This window comes from Pelodiscus sinensis, chromosome 2, assembly GCF_049634645.1.
Source record: "Pelodiscus sinensis isolate JC-2024 chromosome 2, ASM4963464v1, whole genome shotgun sequence".
Taxonomy (NCBI): domain Eukaryota; kingdom Metazoa; phylum Chordata; order Testudines; family Trionychidae; genus Pelodiscus; species Pelodiscus sinensis.
Window position 1 is genome coordinate 112,131,881 of NC_134712.1, and position 24,349 is coordinate 112,156,229.

Below are 24,349 nucleotides of genomic sequence, written 5' to 3' on the forward strand. Positions count from 1 at the left end.
AGAAATTAAAATCAAAACAAAGACTAGAAACAACTATTACAAACCTTTTCATCGGAATTAAATAGGAAGCCCAGTTTTAAAATCGTCACAGATGTAGTGTTTGATATTTACTAATAATGTCTATTTATATGGCTTTCATCCTAAAAGATCCAGAACATTTATAGAATAAACTTACAAACAACTGTAAGTAATATATAGGTACATCTTTCGTATATTGTTTATTTTTCCGCTCATGGAGAGTCACGTGTCATTTTTTCCTATGTATTTCAGCATCTGGAACAAGTGACTTTAAAAATATATAGGGATGGACTGTTTAACTGCTGTGCTACAACTTAAACTTTGCATAATTTCCTTGTGTAATTTACTGATACTGTATTGAAATGCTAGTACAGTAGAACATTGGGACACCAAAACCACAGCAGAAATCAACTCTGAAGTTTAAAGGTTTACAGTTAAAACCAGTGTCAAGGTAGAACAATTTTTTCAAATTCATGCACAATTTTATAAAAACAATTTGAACATTGCGTTTTGTCAAAATATGCCTTTGAATTATTTTTTTTTAAAAGATGCTTGCCAGGTACATCTTTTTCAGGAAAAGTGAATAGAAGCTATGTATCAGTATAGCAGGACTTCTTAATTCTAATAAATAGGATTCTGTAGGATTGCTACATCTTTTGACTAAAAGGTTGAACCTCTGTAGTCTGGCACCTCAGGACTTGACTGGTGCCAAACTAGAGAATTTGCCAGACCTTGGGAGGTCAACCACAACCTGGGGGCCCTGATGCCAACCCCAGCTTCCCAGCCACCAGCCCTTCGCCTGGAGTCCCAGCTGTCAGTCTCAGGTCTTAGTTGCCAGCCCCAGGGCTCCACAGCCACCCCCAGCTTTGGTCCCAGTGAGGGATCCAGACAGGAGTAAGGGAGAGCGCAGGAAACTTAGCCCCACCCCTAATAAGCAAACATCTAGCTAACTAAAATCATGTCAGACCTTGGATGTTGCTGGACACTCAGAGTGTGCCGGACTAGGGATGTGACTAGTCGACTATCTGATAAGCATAAGCTTATTGGATAGTCAACTAGTGATGCAACTAGTCGCTCCTCCCCCCACCCCCACTGCCTCTATCACAGAGAGGCGGAGGGCGGGGAGAGAGCAGAAACCAGTGCCAGCGGGAGCTGTCTTAAAAGCCAGTTCTCCCCAGCGCCATCTCCGTGGGGAATAGGGGAGGTAGAGGCACAGCAGGAAACGGCATGAGTGGAGACTGAAGCAATCTCCGCTCATGCTGCTTCTGTTAAGATTCTGCTTTTGAATCAGGAGTCCCAGGGCTCTTGTACATTTCAAAGTCTCAGGTGTTGCAAGGAGCGCCGGGCTAGCGGGAGTCCACCACTGGCCCCACGTTCCCTATGGAGCTTCCTACAGGGCTCTTGCTACAGTTCAAAGGCAAGGTGCCCTTATAGACTAATCGACTAGTCAATGGAAATTCCATCAACTATTTTATTAGTTAATTAATCTAAATTTAACAACCCTATGCCAGACTAGAGAGATTCAACCTGTATAGCACATATTAGATTCATACAAGATGGTGTTTACGTTGGTCAATGAAACTCTTATGAACAAGATAATCACGTAATTGGCCCAGAAAAGAGTGTGGTCTCATAAAACAAATACAGCACTGAGAAAGCGGCGAGGAGTCCTGTGGCACCTTGTAGACTAACCTAAGTGTTGGAGCATAAGCTTTCGTGGGGAAAGACCCACTTCGTCAATCTCCCTGGACACACAATTGCAGATCTAAAGGTAGCCATCCTGCAGCAAAAAAACTTCAGGACCAGACTGCAAAAAGAAACTGCTGAGCTACGAAGTATCAGAGGGGTAGCCGTCTTAGTCTGAATCTGCAAAAGCGGCGAGGAGTCCTGTGGCACCTTATAGACTAACTGAAGTGTTGGAGCATAAGCTTTAGTGAGCAAACTTACGATTAAACAAAGACTGTGAATGGCTCGCTCACTACAAAAGCAGCTTCTCCTCTCTTGGAATTCACACCTCCAGATCAGCTACTAGAAGTGGGCCTCATCCTCCCTGATTGGATCCACCTTGTCATCTCTAGCCTGATTCTGGCCTGCATATTTATACCGGCCTCTGGAAATTTCCACTACATGCATCTCATGAAGTGGGTCTTTTCCCACGAAAGCTTATGCTCCAACACTTCGGTTAGTCTATAAGGTACCACAGGACTCCTCACCACTTTTGCAGATTCATATTAACACGGCTACCCCTCTGATACTTAGCTCTGAGAAAGAAGACTCCTGAGGTTGTATCCTAACAATTATTACATTCCATTGAGAGGCTGCAGTACTTAATTTAATGTACACATTTGATACATGTAACAGACGTCTAAACAAAGTCCTTGCATGGATGGCCTCCTACCCGCCACATCCTAATAACATAAAAAGCCAAGCACAGGGTATTTAAGAGCACTAGTACCCACTCATCTTCATTTAGCATGGACACTCCAATTGACAAATCTTTTCCCCTTTTTGTCCTTCTCCCGCCTCCCCTCTCTTTCTCTGTTATTTATTTGGAAAGGGGACCCCTTAACTCCATTCATCTGAAAAAGGGGAAAGAAGCTGCGTCTGCCAGGCTGCCTGACTAGCAGCCCCTCGTGCTGGGAAACAGGAGACTTAACCCCCCAGGGATTGGCTGCATCACAGACCTCATTTACATACTACGCTCTTTCCTAGCCCCACCTTCTCTTCGCGCACGCCTAAATCAAGTTTCACAGAACGGACTCAGCCCATGGTTCCCTTTGCGCATGCGTTTCACGCCAAAAAACGTAACACTCTCCCTTCCCCGCCGCATAGCGAGCCTCATTTCTCTCGGCGCAGGCGCAGATTATTATAGCCTTGCGTTCAGCCGTGTCCTATTCCTCCTCCAATAGATGGAGACCTTACTTGAAGGCTGGCGGAGGTGGGACCCCTGCGGCCAATCATGCTGGACTTTGTTAGCTCTGAGAAAGTCGGGTCATTCTTCCTTTCCCGGGCGGCTCGTTTCCAAAGATGGCAGCTGCGGCGGGGCCCGGGCCGGAGACGGAGGAGCTGCTTTTGTTAGAGAAACTCCTGGGCCTGGAGAAGGGGAACAAGTACGGCGCGCGAGAGGAGCGGAAGGTGAAGGAAGCGAGGGGAGACAGTGGGACCGATTCGGGCCTGTTGCGCGCGCCACCAACGGCTCTGTCCTCGCGCCCCTTGTCGCCTCGCGCTCGTGCTTCTCCCGGGGGCGCGCTCCGCAGCAACGTCACTGGTAGCTTGAGCCCCCAGTTAGAGGCGGCGAGTCTCTGCGTCCTTCTCTCCGCTCACCGGGGTGGGGGGCTAAGCGGGCGCAGGCGAGACGGGCGGGCTAACAGTCCCCTTCCCCCGGCTGAGCGCAGGGCGGCGATTGGATTGTGGCCCGGTCCGAATAGATGAAGCCAGTTGAGCGCGTTCACGGCTTCGGGGCGGCCCTCACCGAAGGGCTCTGGGCTGGGCCTTAGGGTCACGGTGCATGTGGGTAACGTGCCCACAGACGGCCCCAGCTGTGGGCCCAAGCGGTCGACCAAGAAACACCCCGTGTTGCAGTGCAGGGTGCGTTCATTTATTGGTTCGACTTTTGCACCTGAAGAAGAGCTCTTTGGCGTTGGAAAGCTTGAGTCTTTCACTAGCAGAAATGGGTCCAGTAATACTACTTCATTTACCTGTTTTCTTTGGTATCCTGGGGCCAACACAACATACTTAGTGAAAAGCAGTTTCATAGCTAAACAGGGATGTGGGCTGTCCTATAGCACACTTTTGACCAGTAATGATTGCAAAAGTTGTATAGTTCAGAACCCTTTCCTCCTCCGCCAGAGAGATCTTTGGCCCTCGTAAGTGGCACAACATGTGGCCTTGCAGCAATTCTAGGAGTTGTTAGAAAGTGTGTCCAAAGCACTTTGTCCACTCTGGTAATTGTACAAACTTAAGTATATTTGTAAGATACAACACCCTGAAATAGTCAGATTTGTGCAAAAAAAGACGTATTTCTAGATAAGGAGGTAGAAGCATTAAAATAGTGCTTAACTATGGGACACATCAAATTCTTTGCATCAAATGGCAAGACTGTCACAAATGAGGAGCTTTGGAACAGAGCAGGACAAGAACCACTTGACGTTCAAATCAAGAGAAGAAAGTGGGGATGGCTAGGCCACGTTCTCAGAATACCAACTTCCAGTACAGTCCATTAAGCTCTCACAAGGAAAACGCAAAGAAGGGAGACTTCGGAGAAGATCTACTGAGATTGAAGGACAACAACTGGGGTACTCCTGGAGTCAGCTAGAAGTTTTGTCTGGAGACAGTGAAGTGTAGGAGACTTGTATTCCTAGTGGAGCATAGATCATCAAAGGTTTAGAAGTACAGTAAAACTCCGATGGTCTGGCATCTGATGGTCCTGCACCTGGAAGTGCTCCGGGCAGCCGGACCATTGGAGCTGCTCTGCCCCCAGCTTCCCCGATTCAGCCGCAGCTAAAACTGACCAGCGGCTGAATCGGGGAAGCCAGGGCCAGAGCAGCTGGGGCGCTGCCGGGTAGGTCCCATAGCGCTGCCCCTCGTCGCTGCAGGACCAACCTGGCAGCACCCCAGCGGTCCGCGATTCAGCCATTGCTGAAACTGATCAGCGACTGACTCCAGGGAGCCCAAGGTAGAGCTGCTCTGCCCTGGCTTCTTGGAGTCAGCCGCTGATCAGTTTCAGCAGCAGCTGACTTGGGGACACCTGGGGCAGAGCAACTGGGGTGCTGTTGGGTTGGTCCAGTAGTGCTGCGGAGCGGCACTGCCGGACCAACCTGGCAGCACCCCAGCTGCTCTGCCCCAGGCGTCCCCAAGAGCAGCTGGGGTGCTGCCGGCTTGGTCTCGCAGCGCCAAGGTCGGATGAACCGGCAGCATTCCAGCTGCTCTGCTGCAGGCGTCACCGATTCAGCCGCTGCTGAAACTGACCAGCAGCAGCTCAATCAGGGCCGCTTGGCGCAGAGCCGGACTATCAGAAGGGGGGGATATGAGGGGTCTGGGGACAGCCCCCCCTTCCGATAGTCCGGCATATCTGATAATCCGGCACCCCCTGGGTCCTAAGGGTGCCAGATTATCGGAAGTTTACTGTAGTAGTATGGGATGCAGGTTTAGAAGAATGTTACATACCTCTCTGAAAGGACCAATAACAAATTGGCTTGCCAATATAAAATCTAAGCAACCCTGTGAAATCTGGCCCAAACACTTACTTATTAATTTCAGTGTACCCAGCTTTGCCAGTTATGCTTGGGCCTTTTAAGTTATTCTAAAATGGTATTCATTTCCTGTTTTTGAAAACATTCCAAGTTCTCTAGAATTGTTGATCAGCCAATGAGGAACGTAGCATTTTATTTTATAATATCAATTTGGGGAACAGGTAGCTGTTCAGCATTATGTTTTGAGATTGTGATATGTTCAAGTTTGTTTCTGGTAGCTTTGAAATCTCTTAACTCAAACTAGATGTGGCAGTTGCACAAGATCTATTTTTCATATTTTCCTTTTTGCATCTGAAATTTTTGCGATACTATTTTATCTAGTGTGCTATACAGAATATTTTGTATTTAAGATTGGCATATGATTATTTGTTCCATTTTTTTCTATATAGTAATCTTTCAGTTGTTACTGCCTGGAAAAAGCAGACTCCTGGGTCAGTAGGTACTGTAAACAAGAAGTTGCCATGTTGAGTACCATGATACTGTCCCTTAATTACTCTGAATACATATTTGTGAAACCTTTGCCCCTCAATCTTTTCCTCACTATACATTTGTGCACCATGCATTGTTTGCTGAAAAAAATGTTGCCACTGAATTTTGATTCCTGTAATTAGAAATCGATTCTATTTTGGCATTAGGATGCATTTAACAACACTCATGGTCTTGTAGCTGAAACCAAATCTGGTGAATGCATAATTATGTGCAACAATGAGGAAAGTAGGCTTTCCTTAATTCGCATTTTGGAGGTCTGACCATTTCCAACAGCTAAAAATAGTAACATACTGCAGAAAAATCCTTATTGTATATCTATTGTACTTTTAATGTTAACTATGTGAGATGGTGAAAATGAGACTAACAACTTCTTAAAACTGGGAGGAAATAAGTACATCCAGGTAACTGTTATTTCTGGAAAAACTGTAGATGCTCTTTTTAGATTAGATCAGGAATTAGTTTAGTCCCTCTGGAAATATACTTAATGCTTCAATGCCAACAGTATTTGGCATACACTTAAAAATGGCTCTGAATATTAAAGATTGTAACTTGATTCTTCTTCAGAATATTAATTGAAATGTTACAAAAAATATTCCAAAATTCAGACTACTTGTCTAATTTAGGTGGGTGTTACTTAATATTCTATGTGATTTTTTTTTTTCTCCATACTTTAGCCAAGGTACTTTGTTCTTCCATTTTACAAAAAGCAAAACAAAATGCTGGTCACTGCTAAGTGGAATCTACATAGAGAATACGGAGATTCAGTTTGATTGGACATTCCCCTTTGTAAAGTTTGGGTCTGTGTTATGAAAATAGCAATATATTTGTAGGTTTGTGATCTGGCTTAATAATTAGAGTAGATGCTGTCTACTGCCTTTTTCCTGTTTAAGATACTTAATGAAAATCAAAGTCCCCAATAAGCGGCAACATCTTGCGAAGAGAGATGGGCGGGCACACAACTGCATGCTTTCTGTAGCGCCATCATACTCTTAACTGTTATTTTACTGAATGGCTTCAAAGGATATTGTATACTATACTCATTTACTCTTGGAAGTTGTAGACAGAATGGTTGTCTCTTCTTATCAAATAAAAACAAAGGGTTAATTCGCAGTACATTAATGATTTCCTTTAAACTAATTGCCTACACTGTACAGTGTGAAGTCATATAGTTTGTGGTACAGGCAATATGAATGACTGATATTCCATTTTCTGTACTGATGCTCTAATAAACAGAAGAAAATGTTTTATGTTTAGAAATGTACTTGGTTTTAAAAGGTGTACACACAAGATTAAATTTATATTGTCATGGATGACTTCTATGGGTATATCATAATCATTGTTAGGATTGGAAATGTTAACTGTAACTTTTAGTTTTCGATGTATTTTTAGATAATGTGTACCTGTTATGTTTTGTACTTTTAGTCAGTGTTTAGATGACTAAACTGGGTAACGCTTTTTTCCTTTAAAGTACAACTATACATAAAGGCCTACCTTTTTTCATGACATACGTTTTCACTGATTGTGATAAACTTTCTGACAGAGTCAGAAAATCCTTTTGGCATGAAATTTAACTTCTTTTTCAATGTCATGGTTTTCATAATTGAATTGGTGGTCATATTATAGTGATGAAGACAGTAGTTAGAATTAGACAATGACAGGTTTTACTTCTATATCCCATGACTTATTGAATTTGGTAAACAAGCTAAATGTGGACTAGATATTTGTGCAACTTTTTGAAAGTAAAGCAAGTAGGAGTTATTGAAAATGGTAAATCTCGTACTCTTGCAAATCATGTTAAATAAATGAGCTTTGTAAGGGCACACTTTTGCATATAAATGTTTCCTCCAGAATGATGTTCTTGTCTCAAACCAAAAAAAAAAAAAAAATCATTACATACATTGACACTGGTAATTATTGATATAGTAATTTATGGGAAGAGAGAATATGTGCTATATTTAACACACAAACAATCAAGTAATTTCACACCTATAAATGAAGATTTTTAAAATTCAACACTACACCACCTGCAGCTTAACCCTAATAATGAAGTGCAATACAGAACTTTTTATTAAGGTGAAACAACAAATGTACTGCCTCCTGAAAGAGCTTTCTCTCAGTAGCTTGGTCAGTCACCAAACTTGTAGAACTCAATCTGTCTTGCTGGTGTCTGTGCACCTAACTGTGTGTGAACTCTCCGCTTGCACAAAGTAGTTATTTAAAATAACAGCTGAGAAAATCTAACGAGTCTGATTTTATTTATGGCTGTTCAGAAAAGCTGGATGTTTGTGGATTTTTATAGTAGGAAATTGTATTTTTACACTTGAAAATGTGGAATTGTGTGAGAGGCTATCGGAAGATTTCTGGGAGATGACAGATCTTCTGATGCTTTAATTTATTTTTGGCAAAAATAAAACGTAATGTTTCAATAACAAAGTGAACATACTGGCATACCATATAATATGGTTGTTCAAAGGTTAGCCTTTGTTAAACATGACAAACTTACATGGTATTTGTTTCCTTCTAGATTCCAGTACTTCAAACAAACAATGGTCCCAGTTTAATAGGATTGGCTACTATAGCCACCCATCTAGTCAGACAAGCTAAGAAAGAACAGCTACTTGGAAGTACTGCAGAAGAGAAAGCAGTAGTTCACCAGTGGTTAGAATACAGAGTAACTCAAATAGCTGGACATTCTAATAAAGAAGATATAACAATAATTCTGAAGGTAAGAATAACTTAATCGCTGTACCACCAGAATATTGAATTTTGGAGTGGTTGGACATTGAAGCTGTTATGTTGGGGGACAGTATACATGTGTGTATTTACCTTGGCAATATCTACTAGTTTTATTACTAATCTTAAATTAAATTAATTGCTTTCTTTTTACTTTCTTGAAAACCTGAAGCTGAAGGAAATGGCTTGAAATATAATATATAAATTAAGCCTCCTGTCTTGCTATAAGAATTTAATACTTAAAATGTATTGGAGGGAGAACGTAATTGTGCCTATAAAGTTCCGAGAATGTTTAATTGTTCAAGCTCCTCTTTTGAAAGACTACAGTCTCCTCTCATCAGTAAGCTGCTACTGAAGTTCCAGTATATATAAATTATACTTTGACCCAAGATGACATTTGTTTTATAGTTACTGGAACAATTCCAGGTCAAAGAAACGGTGGCAATTGGGTGGATAGATACCAGCAAGGCTCAACAATTAAAGCAATCTACTTGCCCATGGCGAGTAGATTTTAGCCTAGCACAGCCTGATCTGTGCATGTGCAGTGTGTGGTTCCGCGCGGCTGGCGAGTGGGGCTTGTCGCCGCTTGGCGAGTCCTGCATACCAGGATGAGTTAATATGCAGTATTATATGTGAGATGATGCATGAAAGCACAGAGGAAAATTTCAATTCATGTTTTCATATTTATACTAGCAGGCTGCACTCCCTGCTTATTACACTTGCCATACCACCTCTCTCTGGGGGTAGGTGTCTGGCAAGGGAGGAAGAAGGGAGGGGCAGGAACAGGTTGGGGGATGCGGGATCTCGGTGGAAGGTGTGAGGGAGTTAGGGGGGGATTGTCGGGCTTGGATGACAGGGGGGACCCGGTGTGGGTTGCGGGGAGTGGGGCATCAGGCTCAGATAGTGGAGGCGACCCAGGAGGAATGGGGGGTTGGGCTTGAATGGTGAAGGAGACCTGGTGTGGCCTGTGGGGGTGGGAGGGATCTGGCGCAGTCAGGCTGAGATAGTGGAGGGGACTTCAGCCCCAGGAGCTTCTTCTTGGCAGTGCAGCCCCAGCGGGGCATGAAGCGGGAGCTGAAACAGCTCATTTCTGGAGGGGATGGCACTGAGGCTGGCCATAGCAACTGGCTATGGGTGGGCGCCTGTACAAGCCTGGTCACATGAGAGTCCCCCTGCCGAGGGAGCTGCGTCCCTTCCTTGCTCTGGTCCTGTCCCCATAGGAGTCTGCCTTATGGTTGCCACTAATGGTCCTGCTAATGAGATACTTGGCTGGTGGGTTGAAAATAACATAAATGTCTTACACTAAGAAATATAAGTGTGGGAGAGCTTGAGGCTAGGAATATGTAGGGGTGCAGGAGTTAGGGTTTAAGTGTGTGAGGGGCAGGAGTCAGGGCTGGAGGGTATAAGGTTTGGCAGACTGGTAACATTTTATTTGTGTGTTTGCATATTTGTTATTTGCGTAATGAATATGAAATATAAAAAGTTACCAGCCTACCAAAAATTTGTGAATAGGTTTGCCGGTCAACGGTATAAAAATGGTTGGGAGCTACTAGACTGCTCACTTCCCCCCACCTTGCTGTATCAGATGCAGCAAGGTGGGAGAGCAGGAGCCAGTGCTGAGGGGAGCCCACTTAAAAGTAGAGGCAGCAGTACAGAGTAGGGATGTTAAATATCAGTTAATTGAATAGTCGGTTAACCTCATGAATTCTTGTCAGTTAGTCGACTGTTTTTATAGTCCCTGGGCAGCCCCTGTCTGGGGGAAGGGATCTGAGCTCCTAGACCTGGCGTGAGCCGGAACTGAGCCAGGCAGCCTGGCTGGTTCCTAATACACTTTAAATGCAGAGCTGCAGCTGGGGGTAGGTCCAGGACCAACTGCAAGGCAGGACTGAGCCAGGCTGCTGGCCAGCCTGCTAAAAAATTTACTGGCAAGGGGCGGGGAGAAAATGCATGTAGTCTATAGCATTAACCTATAAGCTTTTGCTTATCGGTTAATCGACTAGACTATTACATCCCTAGTGCAAGGGGGCACCAGGGCAGGATGCTGCAAAGCAGCTTCTTCCCACAGCAAGCAGAGGCTACTCTGGCAGCAGCCACTAGCCATGAGAGGTCTCAGCTCCCTGCTGAGACCTCCCATGGACAGGGTCTGCTGGACCTGGTACGAGCTAGGACTAAGTAAGCACCATCCCCCCCCCCCCCCCCCCCCCCCGCCGCTGCTGTGCATTTTAAATGTAGTAAAGGCTGGGCTGCCTGCGTGCCTGGCTCCTCTTATATTTAAACTGAAGTCGCATCGTGGGTAGCTCCTGGACCTGGTGGAAGCCGGGCGTGAGCAAGCCTTCTCTTAGTCTCCCTGGCTTGTGCCAGATCTGGGACCTACTCCCCTGTGAGCCTTCCCTTATTGACTAATCATTTATTCGATGATAAAATGTATCGACTACATGATTAGTGAATTACTTGCCTCTTAACATCCTTAGTGTCTGGAATACATAGTGGAAGCCTTGAGACAGTTGCAGCCTAGGGCTGCAATTTGTAATGAGCTGTGTGTCACATGTGCCAAAAGCAATTCAGTAACTTCTGTTGTTTACTAGGCTGCCTCTTGTTGGCTGTCAAGTGAGAGGCTACAGTTCTGTGAAATCGAAGTAACAAAACTGTTTAGTGCTTGTTCAGATATTCTAAAATAAAGGTCTTGTTGAATGTTCTATGCATTTTTTTCCCTCAAACTGATCTTTCTAGGGTTTTTTAATAGAGCTAAAAAGCATCAAATTTTTTGTTAATTATATGCATTGTCGTGATTAGGATTTTCAATTTTTTTTCAGAACCTGACTGAGTGTTTCATGGAAACCTTTCTATCCATTAACAAACAAATAACATCCTTGTGGCATCTACAAAAATTGTGTATATGGAAAAATTAGAAAAAAATACACAAATGGTTTTATATTTTTCATATAACTGTTTGTCTTGAGTTCAATTTACTTCTTTCAAAATTAGGGATGTAAAATCCTGTTTGTTTAGTTAACTGGTTAAACATTAAGATTAACTAGTTAAACAGAGGTGAGTAGAGGGCTGCTCAGCCAGGCTCAAGCTCTTTAACCCTCCCTTTGGAGCAAGCATGAAAAAGCTGTACTTTTTCTTAATGGCTGGCCTTGCAGTTTAGTTACATGCATTTGGAACCTGTTGCCTTCTAGAATCAGATCACGGTCTTAAAAAGGTGATTTTTTTCATTAACAAAGCAAAGAAAACATACTTGGTGAATCATTAAGATTAAAACACACAGAATTGTTCCCAGGGATTCAGTCTGGAGAGTTAATGTCAAGGAGTAGTTGTGTGCTCAGTGCAGAGAAGTCCAACAAACCTGAAAATAATCTGATAGCATCTGACTAAAAATTTGCTGATCTGTTGTTCCAAGATTTAGTCCTTCCCAGGGCATGCATATCAGTGGATACTCCATGCCTTGCTCTCTGGCTCAGTTTGCCTCCCAGCTCTCCTCTGGTTACAAAGATTGGACAGGAAGGTCACTGCTTCCATTCAAAAGTTCACACTCAGTCTCCGTTGGCTCTCCTGGCTTCCTGCCAACTCACTTCCTGCTTCCCTGGCATTCCTGGAGACTCTAGGACCCACTGTTTATGGTTTTAATCCTTGCAGGCAAGACAGGACTAGGTCCAAGATTTAATTTCCGAAAGAGATTTTAGTTAACCAAATGTCCAGAAATTGATATTATCCCTCCCCCATTAATCACAGCTTACTATTTGGATAGCATAGCATCATGTGTCCTTGTTGGAAGCTTCTGTTTCCATTATTGTGGATTATTTACAATCCCTGGAAGCTTCTGTTTCCACTACTCTGGATTGTTGACAACCCCTGAAACAATCAGAATTTTCAGTTCTGTATGGATCCAACCTTAATTGCACATCCTCCTCTTATCCAGAGCCATGCTGTGGCAAGGTTTTTTACCAAAATATCAGCAGAGATTCTGCTACAGTGAGTCCATTTGGTTAAAGTTGAAAGACAAATCCTAAAACAATAGAGATATACAGGCAGTCCCCGAGTTACTCGCGGGCGGCGGGACCACCCAGACGCGCAGTGGTCCCGCCACCGCGTCCTCCGGGGCGAGAAAAGCTGCTCCGGGTGTCCCTGGTCTGCTGGGGACCCCCCAGCAGACCAGGCTTTTGTTGTGGATGCCTGGGGTAGAGCAGCTGGGGTGCTGCCGGGTTGGTCCTGGGGGGACCTACCTGGCAGCGCCCCAGCTGTTCTGTCCCAGGCTCCAGATTCAGCCGCTGTTGAAACTGATCAGTGGCTGATTCCAGGAAGCTGGGGGCAGAGCAACTCTGCCTCGGGCTTCCTGTAGTCAGCCCCTGGTCAGTTTCAGCAGCAGCGGCTGAATCTGGAGCCAGTTCCAAGTTACGTACAAATTCAACTTAAGAACAAACCTATAGTCCCTATCTTGTACGTAACCCGGGGACTGCCTGTAGTTTAAATACTTGGATGTATAATCCGTGTGCAGTATTAACATACTCATAAAGACAAAGGGAGTAATAGGTTGCAAATAACACTTCTGTGAAGCATAACCTTTAAAGAAGAGATAAGTAGACAGGTTTTGGATTTTTTTATATATATATATATATATATATATATATATATTATTTAAAATTAAATTTGAAATTACAACCATCATCAAGGCCTAAACTTACAAATAACTTCATTTAAATAAATGAAATACTAAACACTACGGCTGTGTCTACACTCACAGCTTCTTGCACCAGAAATATGCGAATGAGGCTAAGCGTGGAATATCGCCAAGCCTCATTTGCATGCCTGATGAGCCACCATTGCAAAAAAGGCTCTTGCGCCAGAAAGAGCTGTCTACACTGCCCCTTCTTGAGCAAGAAAAACCCTCTTGTGCAATGCCATTCTTCCTGAAAAGTAATCGGCGTAACGGCATTGTGCAAGAGGATTTTTCTTGTGCAAGAAGGGGCAGTGTAGACAGCTCCTTCTGGTGCAAGAGCCTCTTCTGCAAAAATGGTGTCTCATTAGGTATGCAAATGAGGCTCAGCGATATTCCACGCTTAACCTCATTTGCATATTTCTGGTGCAAGAAGCTGTGAGTGTAGACATAGCCTACATGTTTGTTGCTAAGCTTTAAAGAAAGTCAGATCCTTTAGTTGGTGAAAATTACTGGCTCAGGTGGGTAACAGGGATTTGCTGAAATACAGCACTAGCTTTTGACATCCTTAGCCTTTCTTTTAAATATAGAGAGTAAACTGAAATGAAGAAAATATTCCTCTAGTTCAGTTCTATGATGATTATTCAGAGTTCAGAAACCAAATGGAAGTTAAAAATTAGAAGAGCTTATTCTCCTTCTCCAACTTATGAATAGAAACTAGGTGAGAAAAGATAGCTGTTAGTTCTGAAATCTTGAAAGATATAGTGACTACAAATAACATGTCAAATCAACAACTACAGATCAAGCATTAATAATTCACTTTTGCTCAATTTGTTTTTCTTATGCATTCAGCACATTTAAGTCTGTTTTAACTAATAAAATACTGTTTGATTGAATAACTTAATTTCCATCAAAAGAGCTTGACACACAAATAGTTAGCTATCTAATAAATAAGAAATATATCGTACTATGTTTTCTACCATAGAAATGTGAAAATTAATTTGAGTAAATGTGAGTTAAGCTATTTACTTAAATGTGTATAAATATAGTTTGCATATGATTTCCTTAATTACCTGATCCATTATCTTCCCTGGGACAGACGTTAAACTGACCGGTCTGTAGTTTCCTGGGTTGTTCTTATTCCCCTTTTTATAGATGGGCACAATATTTGCCCTTTTCCAGTCTTCTGGAATCTCCCGTCTGCCATGATTTTTCAAAAATCATAGCTAAAGGCTCAGATACTCAAGGAGCTGATAGAGGAGGTATCCTGGGATGCATTTCATCAGGACCTGGTGACTTGCTGACATCTAACTTTCCTAAATGATTTTTAACTTGTTCTTTGTGTATCCTATCTTCTAAACTTACCCTCTCTCTGCTTGTATTCACTATGTTAGGCACACCTCCAGACTTCTCGGTGAAGACCGAAACAAAGAAGTCATTGAGCATCTCTGCCATTTCCAAGTTTCCTGTTACTGCTTCTCCCTCCTCACTAAGCAGTGGGCCTACCCTGTCCTTGGTCTTCCTCTTGCTTTTAATGTATTTATAAAAGTTCTTCTTGTTTCCCTTTATGCCTGTAGCTAGTTTGATCTCATTTTGTGCCTTTGCCTTTCTAATCTTGCCCCTGCATTCCCGTGTTGCTTGCCTATATTCATCCTTTGTTATTTGTCCTAGTTTCCATTTTTATGACTCCTTTTTTATGTTGAGATCATGCAAGATCTCCTTGTTAAGCCAAGCTGGTCTTTTGCCATATTTTCTGTCTTTCCTACACAGCGGAATTGTTTACTTTTGGGCCCTTAACGTCCCTTTGAAATACTTCCAACTCTCCTGAGTTGTTTTTCCCTTCAGTCTTGCTTCCCATGGGACCTTACCTACAAGTTCTCTGAGCTTATCAAAATCTGCCTTCCTGAAATCCATAACCTCAATTGTGCTGGTCTCCCTTCTACCTTTCCTTAAGATCATGAACTCTATTATTTCATGATCACTGTCCCCTATACTGTCTTCCACTTTCAAGTTCTCAACTAGTTCCTCCCTATTTGTTAAAACCAAATCCAGAACAGCTTCTCCTCTGGTCGCTTTTTCAACCTTCTGAAACAGAAAGTTGTCTCCAATGCAGTCCAGAAACTTATTGGATAGCCTGTGCCCCGCTGTGTTAGTTTCCTAACATATGTCTGGATATGTAAAGTGCTGTATTTTAATTGCAAAGTCATGTTTTAATTGTCACCAGCCAATGAGAATACATCTTTCTTTGAGAGAACGATAAAAAGTATGAATGCTAAACAGTTATTCTTGGCTTAATTCTATTTTTTTTTCTTGCTTGCTGATTTGAAATCGCTTTGATTTAAATCAGTCCACTTTGGAAGCTAGTTTGTTGTATCTTTTAGGTTACTGGTTTGACTAACGTTCCCAGGACCTGAGGAAGAATTCAGTTCAGTATCCCTGTCATTTAAGAGGGAATTGCCTTTTAGAAATTTCAACCTCGAAACTTTAAAATTAGCATCATTCTGTTGGGTAGAAATGTACGTGAACTTGTCCATGGGAAGCCTAGTACTAGCCCACGATGCAGAAAAATTAACTGAACAATCTCAAAGTATTCAGAAAATAGCAAATAATCGTACCCTGTACTGTGGTGTTATAGAAGTAGCACCAGCTACTGTTTCAGAATATAAACTTAATTATTATATTTACCAAGTAAGATCCTTGTCAAATGATAGCTGAAGTGGGGGGAGGGGGAGAATTAACTTTATTTCTCTAAGAATAGAGCACACTGATCCTATTCCAGTTGCTAAAATAATCATTTTTATTCCATCTGGCTTCCCACCTGCCAGGAGCAGGAGCCAGTCTGGAAGGGGAGCTGATACAGAGGCAGCAGCAAGGAGTGGCAGGGACCGCCCTGGGAGTGGGGCCAGGAGCATACTGGCTGTTGGCCCTGCTTGCCTCCTCCCCCGAGGACTATTGAATTCAACAGAGGTTTACAAGTTACTGTGTTAGGGTATGTCTACATTGCATTCCTCCTTCGAGAAAGGAATGCAAATGCAGACAAACGAAATTGCAAATGAAGTGCGGATTTGAATTTCCTGTGCTTCATTTGCATAATTGCAGCTGGCTGCTTTTCCGAAATACCATATTTCAAGAAAAAAATGCGGTCCACACGGTTATTTTGAAAAGAAACCCTTCCTTCGAAATAACCCTTAACTCTTACTCCTTAAAAAAAAATGAGGCTTATTTCAAAAGAAGGGTTTATTTTCAAAATAACCCCTTTTCCTCGAAATACAGTATTTCGAAAAAGCGGCCAGCCGCGATTATGCAAATGAAGCACGGGAAATTCAATTCCGCGTTTCATTTGCACTTTCATTTGTCTGCATTTGCATTCCTCTCGAAGGAGGAATGCAATGTAGACATACCTTAACTAAGTAGAGCTTTATAGTTGTGACACAACAAAAAAGTTGATTGGACTCTATATTGTATTTTCATGCAAGGTGATAGGTAGCCTTTTAGTAAATTGATTTACAGATTAGCTTTGCAAGCTTTTCCCCTTAACACTGCATTAGCCTTTGCATTTTTGTGTGACTAAATAATTTCTATAATACCTTTGTGCCCCTCTTGATATTTAAAGTAATTTGAGAGCTAAATAATATGAACAAGGCAGCAAATAGTTTAAATTAAAAACAACTGTTTAGCTAGGGGCAAGTGACCTTATACAATTTTAACTGTGTAGGGGTTAACATTTTCCCTGATTTACTGTATAAATAGAAAACAAAACAGAACATTCAGCAGTTGCCAAAGTGCAAAAGACTAGTCAAGACAAGGTTGAAACAAATAGTAAATTGGCATAATTGTGTCAGTTTTGCCAAATTCTTCAAATGCAATATCAAAATATTTATAAATCCTCACCATTTTACTGACTTTCATGCTGTGGTATACCCCCAAAAAGATGATGGAACCTGCTCCATAGTTAATGCTGAAACTAGTTTCTAATTATAAAGTTGATGATCGGCCCATTTCCTTTGCCCCAAATTTCCTCAAAAAGAAGCCAGTCTGCCTGAAATGGATTATTCCACATCTCATGCCAGGATAAATTTTTTAGGGAAACTTGAAAACATCAGAAAAGGTGTTGTAAAGTTGTATTTAAAAATCTTTGACCTTTTTGAAAATGTTGTTTTGTTGGCTTTCGAAAGAAGAGCAGCCTTCCTGGTTTGATGTGTTGGGTATTAAAAAGATCTATAATAAGTAAGGGATTGGATGAACATCCACCCATCTTAGTATCTGAGTAAGGGGTTCTGAATTTTCTCTTTAGAGTAGACCTAGAAGGAAGTAGCATGGGAAGGCTGGAAGAAACAGATTGAGGAGAGAAAGAAGTGTACATGGCTGCACACACTCCTTGCCTCAACCTACCACAGGAACAAAGTCAGAAAGTTCCCAGACTCAGAGGAACTGGAAAACTGAATAGTGTAAGAGATGTATAAAGTTAAAGACTGTTCAGTTTGTTCTTTCCTCCGTGCTCTGTCTCTTGTTTGCTGTTTGGCTTTTCTTGTCTTGCTGTTTAGTGGGGTGTGGGATTGGGTACAGAGGAGCCTTGGAGACGGGAAATGTGGAGGAAGAAAGAATCTACTAGAGACATGAGAAAGCAGAATAGAGCTGTGCCTTGCTGGTGTTGGAATGGGGGCTCAAGGGTAGTGGATGTTTGGAGGGGAGCTTAAGACTGGTAGAACATGGGAGGAATGCAGAGAACAGGATGAGGTACAAGAGAGAGGTGAGATTCAGGGAGCTGGGAGATATGGAAAAATACAAAAGAAAAGCAAGGTGTGTTATGTATTTTGAGCTTTGGATATTTAGAAATCTCTAGATATAGAACTTCTTCACTGTGAATACATTTCTCCGTCCTCTGTTCACTAGGCCTAAATCCCTACCAGGTATAACTCCCCACTCAGTACCCATCTTCACAACCTTTCATATGGACATGCTAAAATCTGTGGGAGAGAGCAAGCACTTTTGCAAGTTTCATAAAATATTGGAGTTGGGCTCTCCTTTTGTGAAGTCTATTAACATTTTAAATGATACACAATCTAGGAGATTTTTCAAACTATCTGTTTTTGGTTTGGTTTGGTTTGGGAGTGTGTTGCAGTGAAGTCTAGCTAACATCCAATAAAATCTGTGCTGTCTTTACAAAATATTTGTATCTTTAAAATAAACCCAGATGTTAGTCTGAACTGTTAAAGGATCCAACCATTTCTACATTGCTGTGTAATTAATTTCAAATCAACTGAGTAGGCTCTTCATAGTGAAGAGTTAAAAAAATATAAGGTCTCTATCTTTCTCCCATTAAAATTCCATAAACCTACATGATGTAAAAAGGGGAATTAAGAATTCCAAATTATGATAAATATTCTATTCCACCAATACATGACTTTGAGAATTTACAGAATTCTTACATGACTGATTGTACTTTGTATACAGGCAGAGTTCTACTCCAAAATTTTGTATCCACAACTGCAAAAATGAGCCGTAGCTATTCATATCCACATATGTGGATACTTGCAGATATAAAGTGGATATCCACAGATTTGCAGGGCTCTGCTTCGAAGTTATGTTTCTTTCAGTTTTTGCACATCTTACAAACCAAAAGATATAAAAGAAGCAGTATATGACCAGTAGCATATTTCCATTTTAGAAAAAAGAACGTTAAAATTGGATGGATAAAGAAAGTAGAAGGAGCGATTAGTGACAAGAAGGATTTATTCTGTGAGGGAACTAGCTGGATCTTTAACTCTTAATTTAGGGTATGTCTACACAAGGAAATTTTTTGAAATAACTAAGTTCAGCTTAACTCTAGATTTTTACAAAATCAAAATAGTGTGTCCCTGCAACGGGGGAGCCTCAAAATTAGGATCCATTAATGTGGACTCGCTACCTTGACTTAGAGCCCCAGGAATTACTGGGGAGTAATTAGTTCAAATTACTCTAGAGTATGGGGGGGAGTGTCCCCCTAGAGGGAGGCATTAAGAAATTCTAAGGGAGGCACGAGGTGACCAGCCTTCCCCCCGCCATCAAGTTTTGCTGCCCCGCTCAGTTCCCTTTTTTTTCTTTCTCTCTCTCTCTCTCTCAACAAGTTTTGCTGTGGGTTGTTTGGGGGGGGGGGGGGGGGGGTTGTTTTGTTTTTGGTTTTTGGGCGGGGGCGACGTGAAGGTTTTTTCCAAAATCAAGAAGGAGGGCATGATGCCGAAAAGTTTGGGAACCACTGCTCTAGAGAGTCATTTCAAAATAGCGGTACTGGAGCATGCACACTAATGCTATTTCAAAATAAGCGTTATTCCCTGAGGAAACCAAGAGTACGGATTTCGAAATCAGCAGCCTATTATTTCAAAATAACGGTCATGGTAGTGTGGATGTTCTGCTTATAAAGGGAAGTTATTCAGGGTTATTTAGGGGTGGGTTGTTAGCTCATCTTCACCTAATCACGCTTCAACTTAAACTCTTTTTAACAGTCTCTTCTGAATGAGAATAATTAAGACCATTTCAGCTATTGTGACTAGCTGACAGATTTTTAAACTGATAGTTAATGTAAGAAGCAATTTTCCAAGCATTCTAATTTCTTAGGAGGGTATTTCATTCGTTTCATTAAAGTTCTATCCAACTGGAATTGAATTGACTTTGTAATTCTTTTATATTCTTTTAGGATCTTAACTTATACCTTGAAGACAAAGTCTACCTTGCCAGAAACAACTTCACTTTAGCAGATATTCTAATGTACTATGGGCTACATCACATCATAGTAAGTAATATTTGATTATTTTTCTAAGTCATAATTATTAATGCATTAGAATACCCATTTCTTGCTTTACAAGATTACCAAATAAATTGAAATACTACTTTATCTGTTCTGTAACTAACACGGATTAAAGGACAGAGTTTTGTCAGTATTTCAGATTTAATTTGCTTCCCTATTTAAAGTAATACAGGTTGAACTAAGGATGTTAAGTAACAGTTAATTGACTAGTTGATGGAATTTCCATTGACTACTCAATAGGCACTTCCACATTCCTCCTTTGAAATGTACAAGAGCCCCCGCGGAAGGAGGAATACAGAAATCCACATGCAGCCCAGGGCCAGTGGGAAGTCCCTCTGACTCTGGGCTGCAAGTGGGTGCCAGCTTTGAAACGTACAAGAGTCCCCAGCAGGAGCTCTTGTGCATTTTAAAGTGGCAGCGCAGAGTGGAGCCGGGGTTCTGTGCAGCATTTCCCCAGAGCCTGGGGTCAGCTGGGAATGCCCCAGCTGATCCAAGGTTTCACAGAAATGCCTTGCTGGAGCTTGAGATCAGCAGGGGACTCCCCAGCTGACCCCAGGCTCAGCTGTACAGTGCTTCCCCTTTGAACACTACCTCGGCACCGCCACTTTGAAGTACCCCCTCTCCTCTCCTCTTTGCTGCCTCTATCTGATAACATTTGCTTATCGGCTAGTCAACTAGTCCTTAACATCCCTAGGTTGAACCTCTCTAGACCAGCACCCTCGGGACCTGACTGGTTCTATACGAGAGAATTTTCTGGACCATGGGAGGTCAAAGCATAGATTACAACACTATTAATCGATACATTTCGGCTTATCGGTTAATCTTGTCGACTACACGCACTCTTCCTTCTTCTCCCCCCACTTCTGTATCAGAGGCAGCAGGTGGGGAGGAGGAGCAGGAGCCAGTGCCCTTGAAGAGTTGGCTTTAAGCAGGCACCTCATGAACGCCAGATCCGCCTGCCTCCCCCATCTCCGCACTGCTGCCTCTGATAGAGAGGACAGGAGCTGGTGCTTATAGAGAGGCAGCAGTGTGGGCTGTCAGCCCTGCCCCCAGGGACTATTGAATAGTCATGTAACTGCTAAAATTTCATGCAGTTACATGATTATTCAATTACATGCTATCAAACATCCCTAATTTAGGGGTAAATTAGAGCTAAATAACAGCACAGCACACAGAGAGAGAAGACTGGTGGCTATAAACAAAAACTTTATGGTACCACACGAAACTTGGCCACACCCATGAAAAGTGGACATCTGGCTAACTGAAATCATTTTGGATGATGGATGTTGCCAGATCAGACAGTTCTGAACTAGAGAGGTCAACCCGTATTTAGCAGTGGAGCAGTCAAAGGGAATGTTATGTCTGTAGTATCTGGATAAATAGATTTAAAACTAATATCCTTACCTTATATTGCACTATATAAAGGATAAATTGCAGTTATCTGGCTAATCATGTAGTCGATATAACATGATTAGTCGATAAGGACCTCTCTGGGAGCTACTCCTTCTGTAGCTTTACAGAGCCAGCTTAAGCCAGGACAGAGTAGTCCTGCCTTGTGTCAGCTCCAGGAGCCACCCATGCTGCGGCTGGCCGCAGGCAGGGGCTGCTGCCAGAGAGCCTCTGCCCACTGCGAGCCTCAGCCTGCCACAGGCAGAGGCTGCTTTGTAGCAGCCTCGCCTCCCCTGTGCCGCTACTTCTAATAGGGGCAGGTGGCACCGCGGAGCTGGTGCTGGGGGTAACTGGCTTTTAAGCTGGCTCCACCCAGCACTGGCTCTTACCTGCCCTCCTCCCACCCCACCAACCACCACCTCTGTAAGGGGGCGGGGTGGTGAATGGGTCCACAGAGCCTGAACATGCAGAGAGCCAAAAGCTGCCCATCCCTCTATTCAGTACTACTTTTTAAAATGTAAACTATGCATTGCTTTGAGATACAATACTGCAGTTCAACAAAGTGCTTCCTAGACTAGAGCTCAACAATGAGGATTACTTATGTGTCTTTCAGAACTTTTCCTAGGGAGGTTGTAAAGTAATCCCCATGCTAAATTTCAGCCTTTCTTTCTTTCTTAGAGCTACTGGAACAAGAATCAGTCCTGTATGCTTTGTAATCTCTGCTTTAAAACTATACAGTTGAGCCTCCAGTTATGTTTGTTGAATTGTGCAAATTATGGTTGAAAATCTTGACTTTCATAAAGCTAACATGGCTTTAAAACTCTACAACCAAAAATAGAAAAATGTACAGTACTGCTAGACTGTCATAATTTTTTTCAGCCTATTTAAGAACTGACTTTATAAAGCTACTTTTTATTTCTGTAATTTATCATATTTCTGTGTTAGTAGGAATATGACATCTTATATTTCTTCCCTTGTTTAGGCTGAACTTACAGTGCAAGAGAAGGAGAAATACCTTAATGTGTCTCGCTGGTTTAATCACATTCAACATTACCCAGGTATCAGGCAACATCTGTCTAGTATCATCTTCATGAAGAACAGACTCTATACTACTGCCCATTAAGGCGTCTTTGGTGCCATATTGGAAGAGAGAATAGGAACTGAAATCTGGATTTCAACATGCACATTTCAAAACCACTAACTTGAAAGCATAGATGTGTTGTGTAAGCTTCCTTATCTAAACCAGAACAGCTGTTGCCTAAAATAATGAAAATTGCATTCAGTAACTATCAATTAAGATTTGAACTTCATAAAATTGTATAGTTTATTTGTTAATAAAAAATGAAAAATGGGAATCAAGAATCAAGTTTTAACCTTTTTTTTTTTTTTTTTTTTTTTTTTTTTTTTTAAGTGGATTATTCTTTTACCCCTGTAATAGTTAAATCTTCAATACAGGACAAATGAACAACTTGTCCTTCTATATTCACTCCATTTTGCTATTTATTGACCTTTTATGTACTTCATTATTTTCATTTTATTTTCCATAGATGTTTATACCAATTTTGTAAATATTATTGTAAGAGCTATATTGTGTGCCAAGAACATGAAAAAGGGAACAGATAAATGCAATAGTTGCAAACTATTTATGTGATCTAATAAATGTATTTAAAAAGTCTAGACTTGATCTGATTATGATATTTTATGCCAAAGAATAATTTAAGAAATAAAAAGTTAAAATACCTTTAAGCTTTTTTAAAAAAAATTACTTACATTGGTTATTTTGATTTGGGCTACAAAGGAATTTTGGGCACTGACTACTCAGAAGTGATAGCTGATTTTTTGTTTGCATGTTAAGTCATGTTATTTTCCAAGACAGAATCTTGCAACCTTTCCTTTTAAAAAATTACTTAAGTAATTTGCCTCAGCAGCCCTATGCATTTCCAGAATGTCCACACATTTTCACCCAAAAAGAAATACAAGTTTGAAAACTCTGAAAAACATTCTTTTAAAAAAAGTCAACTTCCAAAGTATTTTTATTTACAAAGCTTAATTTTTGTGTGCGTGAGTGGGTTTTTTTTAAAAAAAAAATGGGGAGTGAGGGGGTTTCTCTGTGTGCTTAAGTAAGATTAAAATCTTTTTTATTTGAGTTTCTATTAAATAGTTTGTTAGTGAATATGTGGCTCTTCCAAGTCTTTGGAAATTAAAGATCTAAAATGAAAATGCTTGGCACTATTAATGTATTAAGATGCATAATTTAATTGCATAACATTATCTTCATACTTTCAGGCTGTTATTTTTTTTCTATAAATTGGTACTGAAACAACTGTTTAGTTTTGTATAATTTGGTTTCAGCAGTTCCAGCTGAATCAGAATGCATATCCTGCATTATGTGGAAGCTGTGTAGAAACTTTAATTTCTGGCACTTCTTAATTTTAGTGCTCCTTTACTTTGTAACTTTTTTAATGTAGCTTTTGATAGCGATTCTCCTAAAATTATGCAAGATAGTAGAGTACACTCACCTTCAAGATGGACACTGACAGCTTAATCTAGCAGTGACTGAAATTAACAGGATCAGAGAGAGACGCACGCACACTGAAGAGGAGTAGGCTCCATATGGCTCTTGGGTAGTAGGGGAGTTAGAGCAGGGCTGGTCTCTGAGCAGTACTAGAGGGACAATCTGGACCAGAAGTGGCCAACACGCAGCCTATTGGGGTTCTGTGTATGGCCAAGAAGACATTTTGTTTACTGTTGCACAGGATTGATAGATTCCACAGGTTTCCATCCATGTCTTTTTGTTTTCCTACCAGTATTACTAAAGTGATATGCATGTGAAATGAGGTACATGCAGATTGCACATTATAGTGACAGAGAGCTATGTGCTCCCTCTGCATCCAATCGAAGTGCTACTACAGTTCAATGGGCACACTGCAAATTCTAGGTATGCAAGCACAATTAGCAAAACTACCCTATCTTGGGAGACAGCCTTTGGTTATGACAGTCTTGCAGCTCACTGGGATGGAGAGCCAG

General features: G+C 41.6%; 1 protein-coding gene across 1 annotated transcript; it reads left to right on the forward strand.

Moving 5' to 3' along the window:
* Positions 1-2,989: 2,989 nt before the first annotated feature.
* On the forward strand, positions 2,990-22,695 carry EEF1E1 (eukaryotic translation elongation factor 1 epsilon 1). The gene is made up of 4 exons (XM_006138783.4): positions 2,990-3,153; positions 8,284-8,484; positions 19,823-19,918; positions 22,305-22,695. Exons 1-4 carry the CDS (start codon positions 3,046-3,048, stop codon positions 22,443-22,445), a joined length of 546 nt encoding a protein of 181 aa, XP_006138845.1. The 5' UTR covers positions 2,990-3,045; the 3' UTR covers positions 22,446-22,695.
* The last annotated feature ends 1,654 nt before the right edge of the window (positions 22,696-24,349 follow it).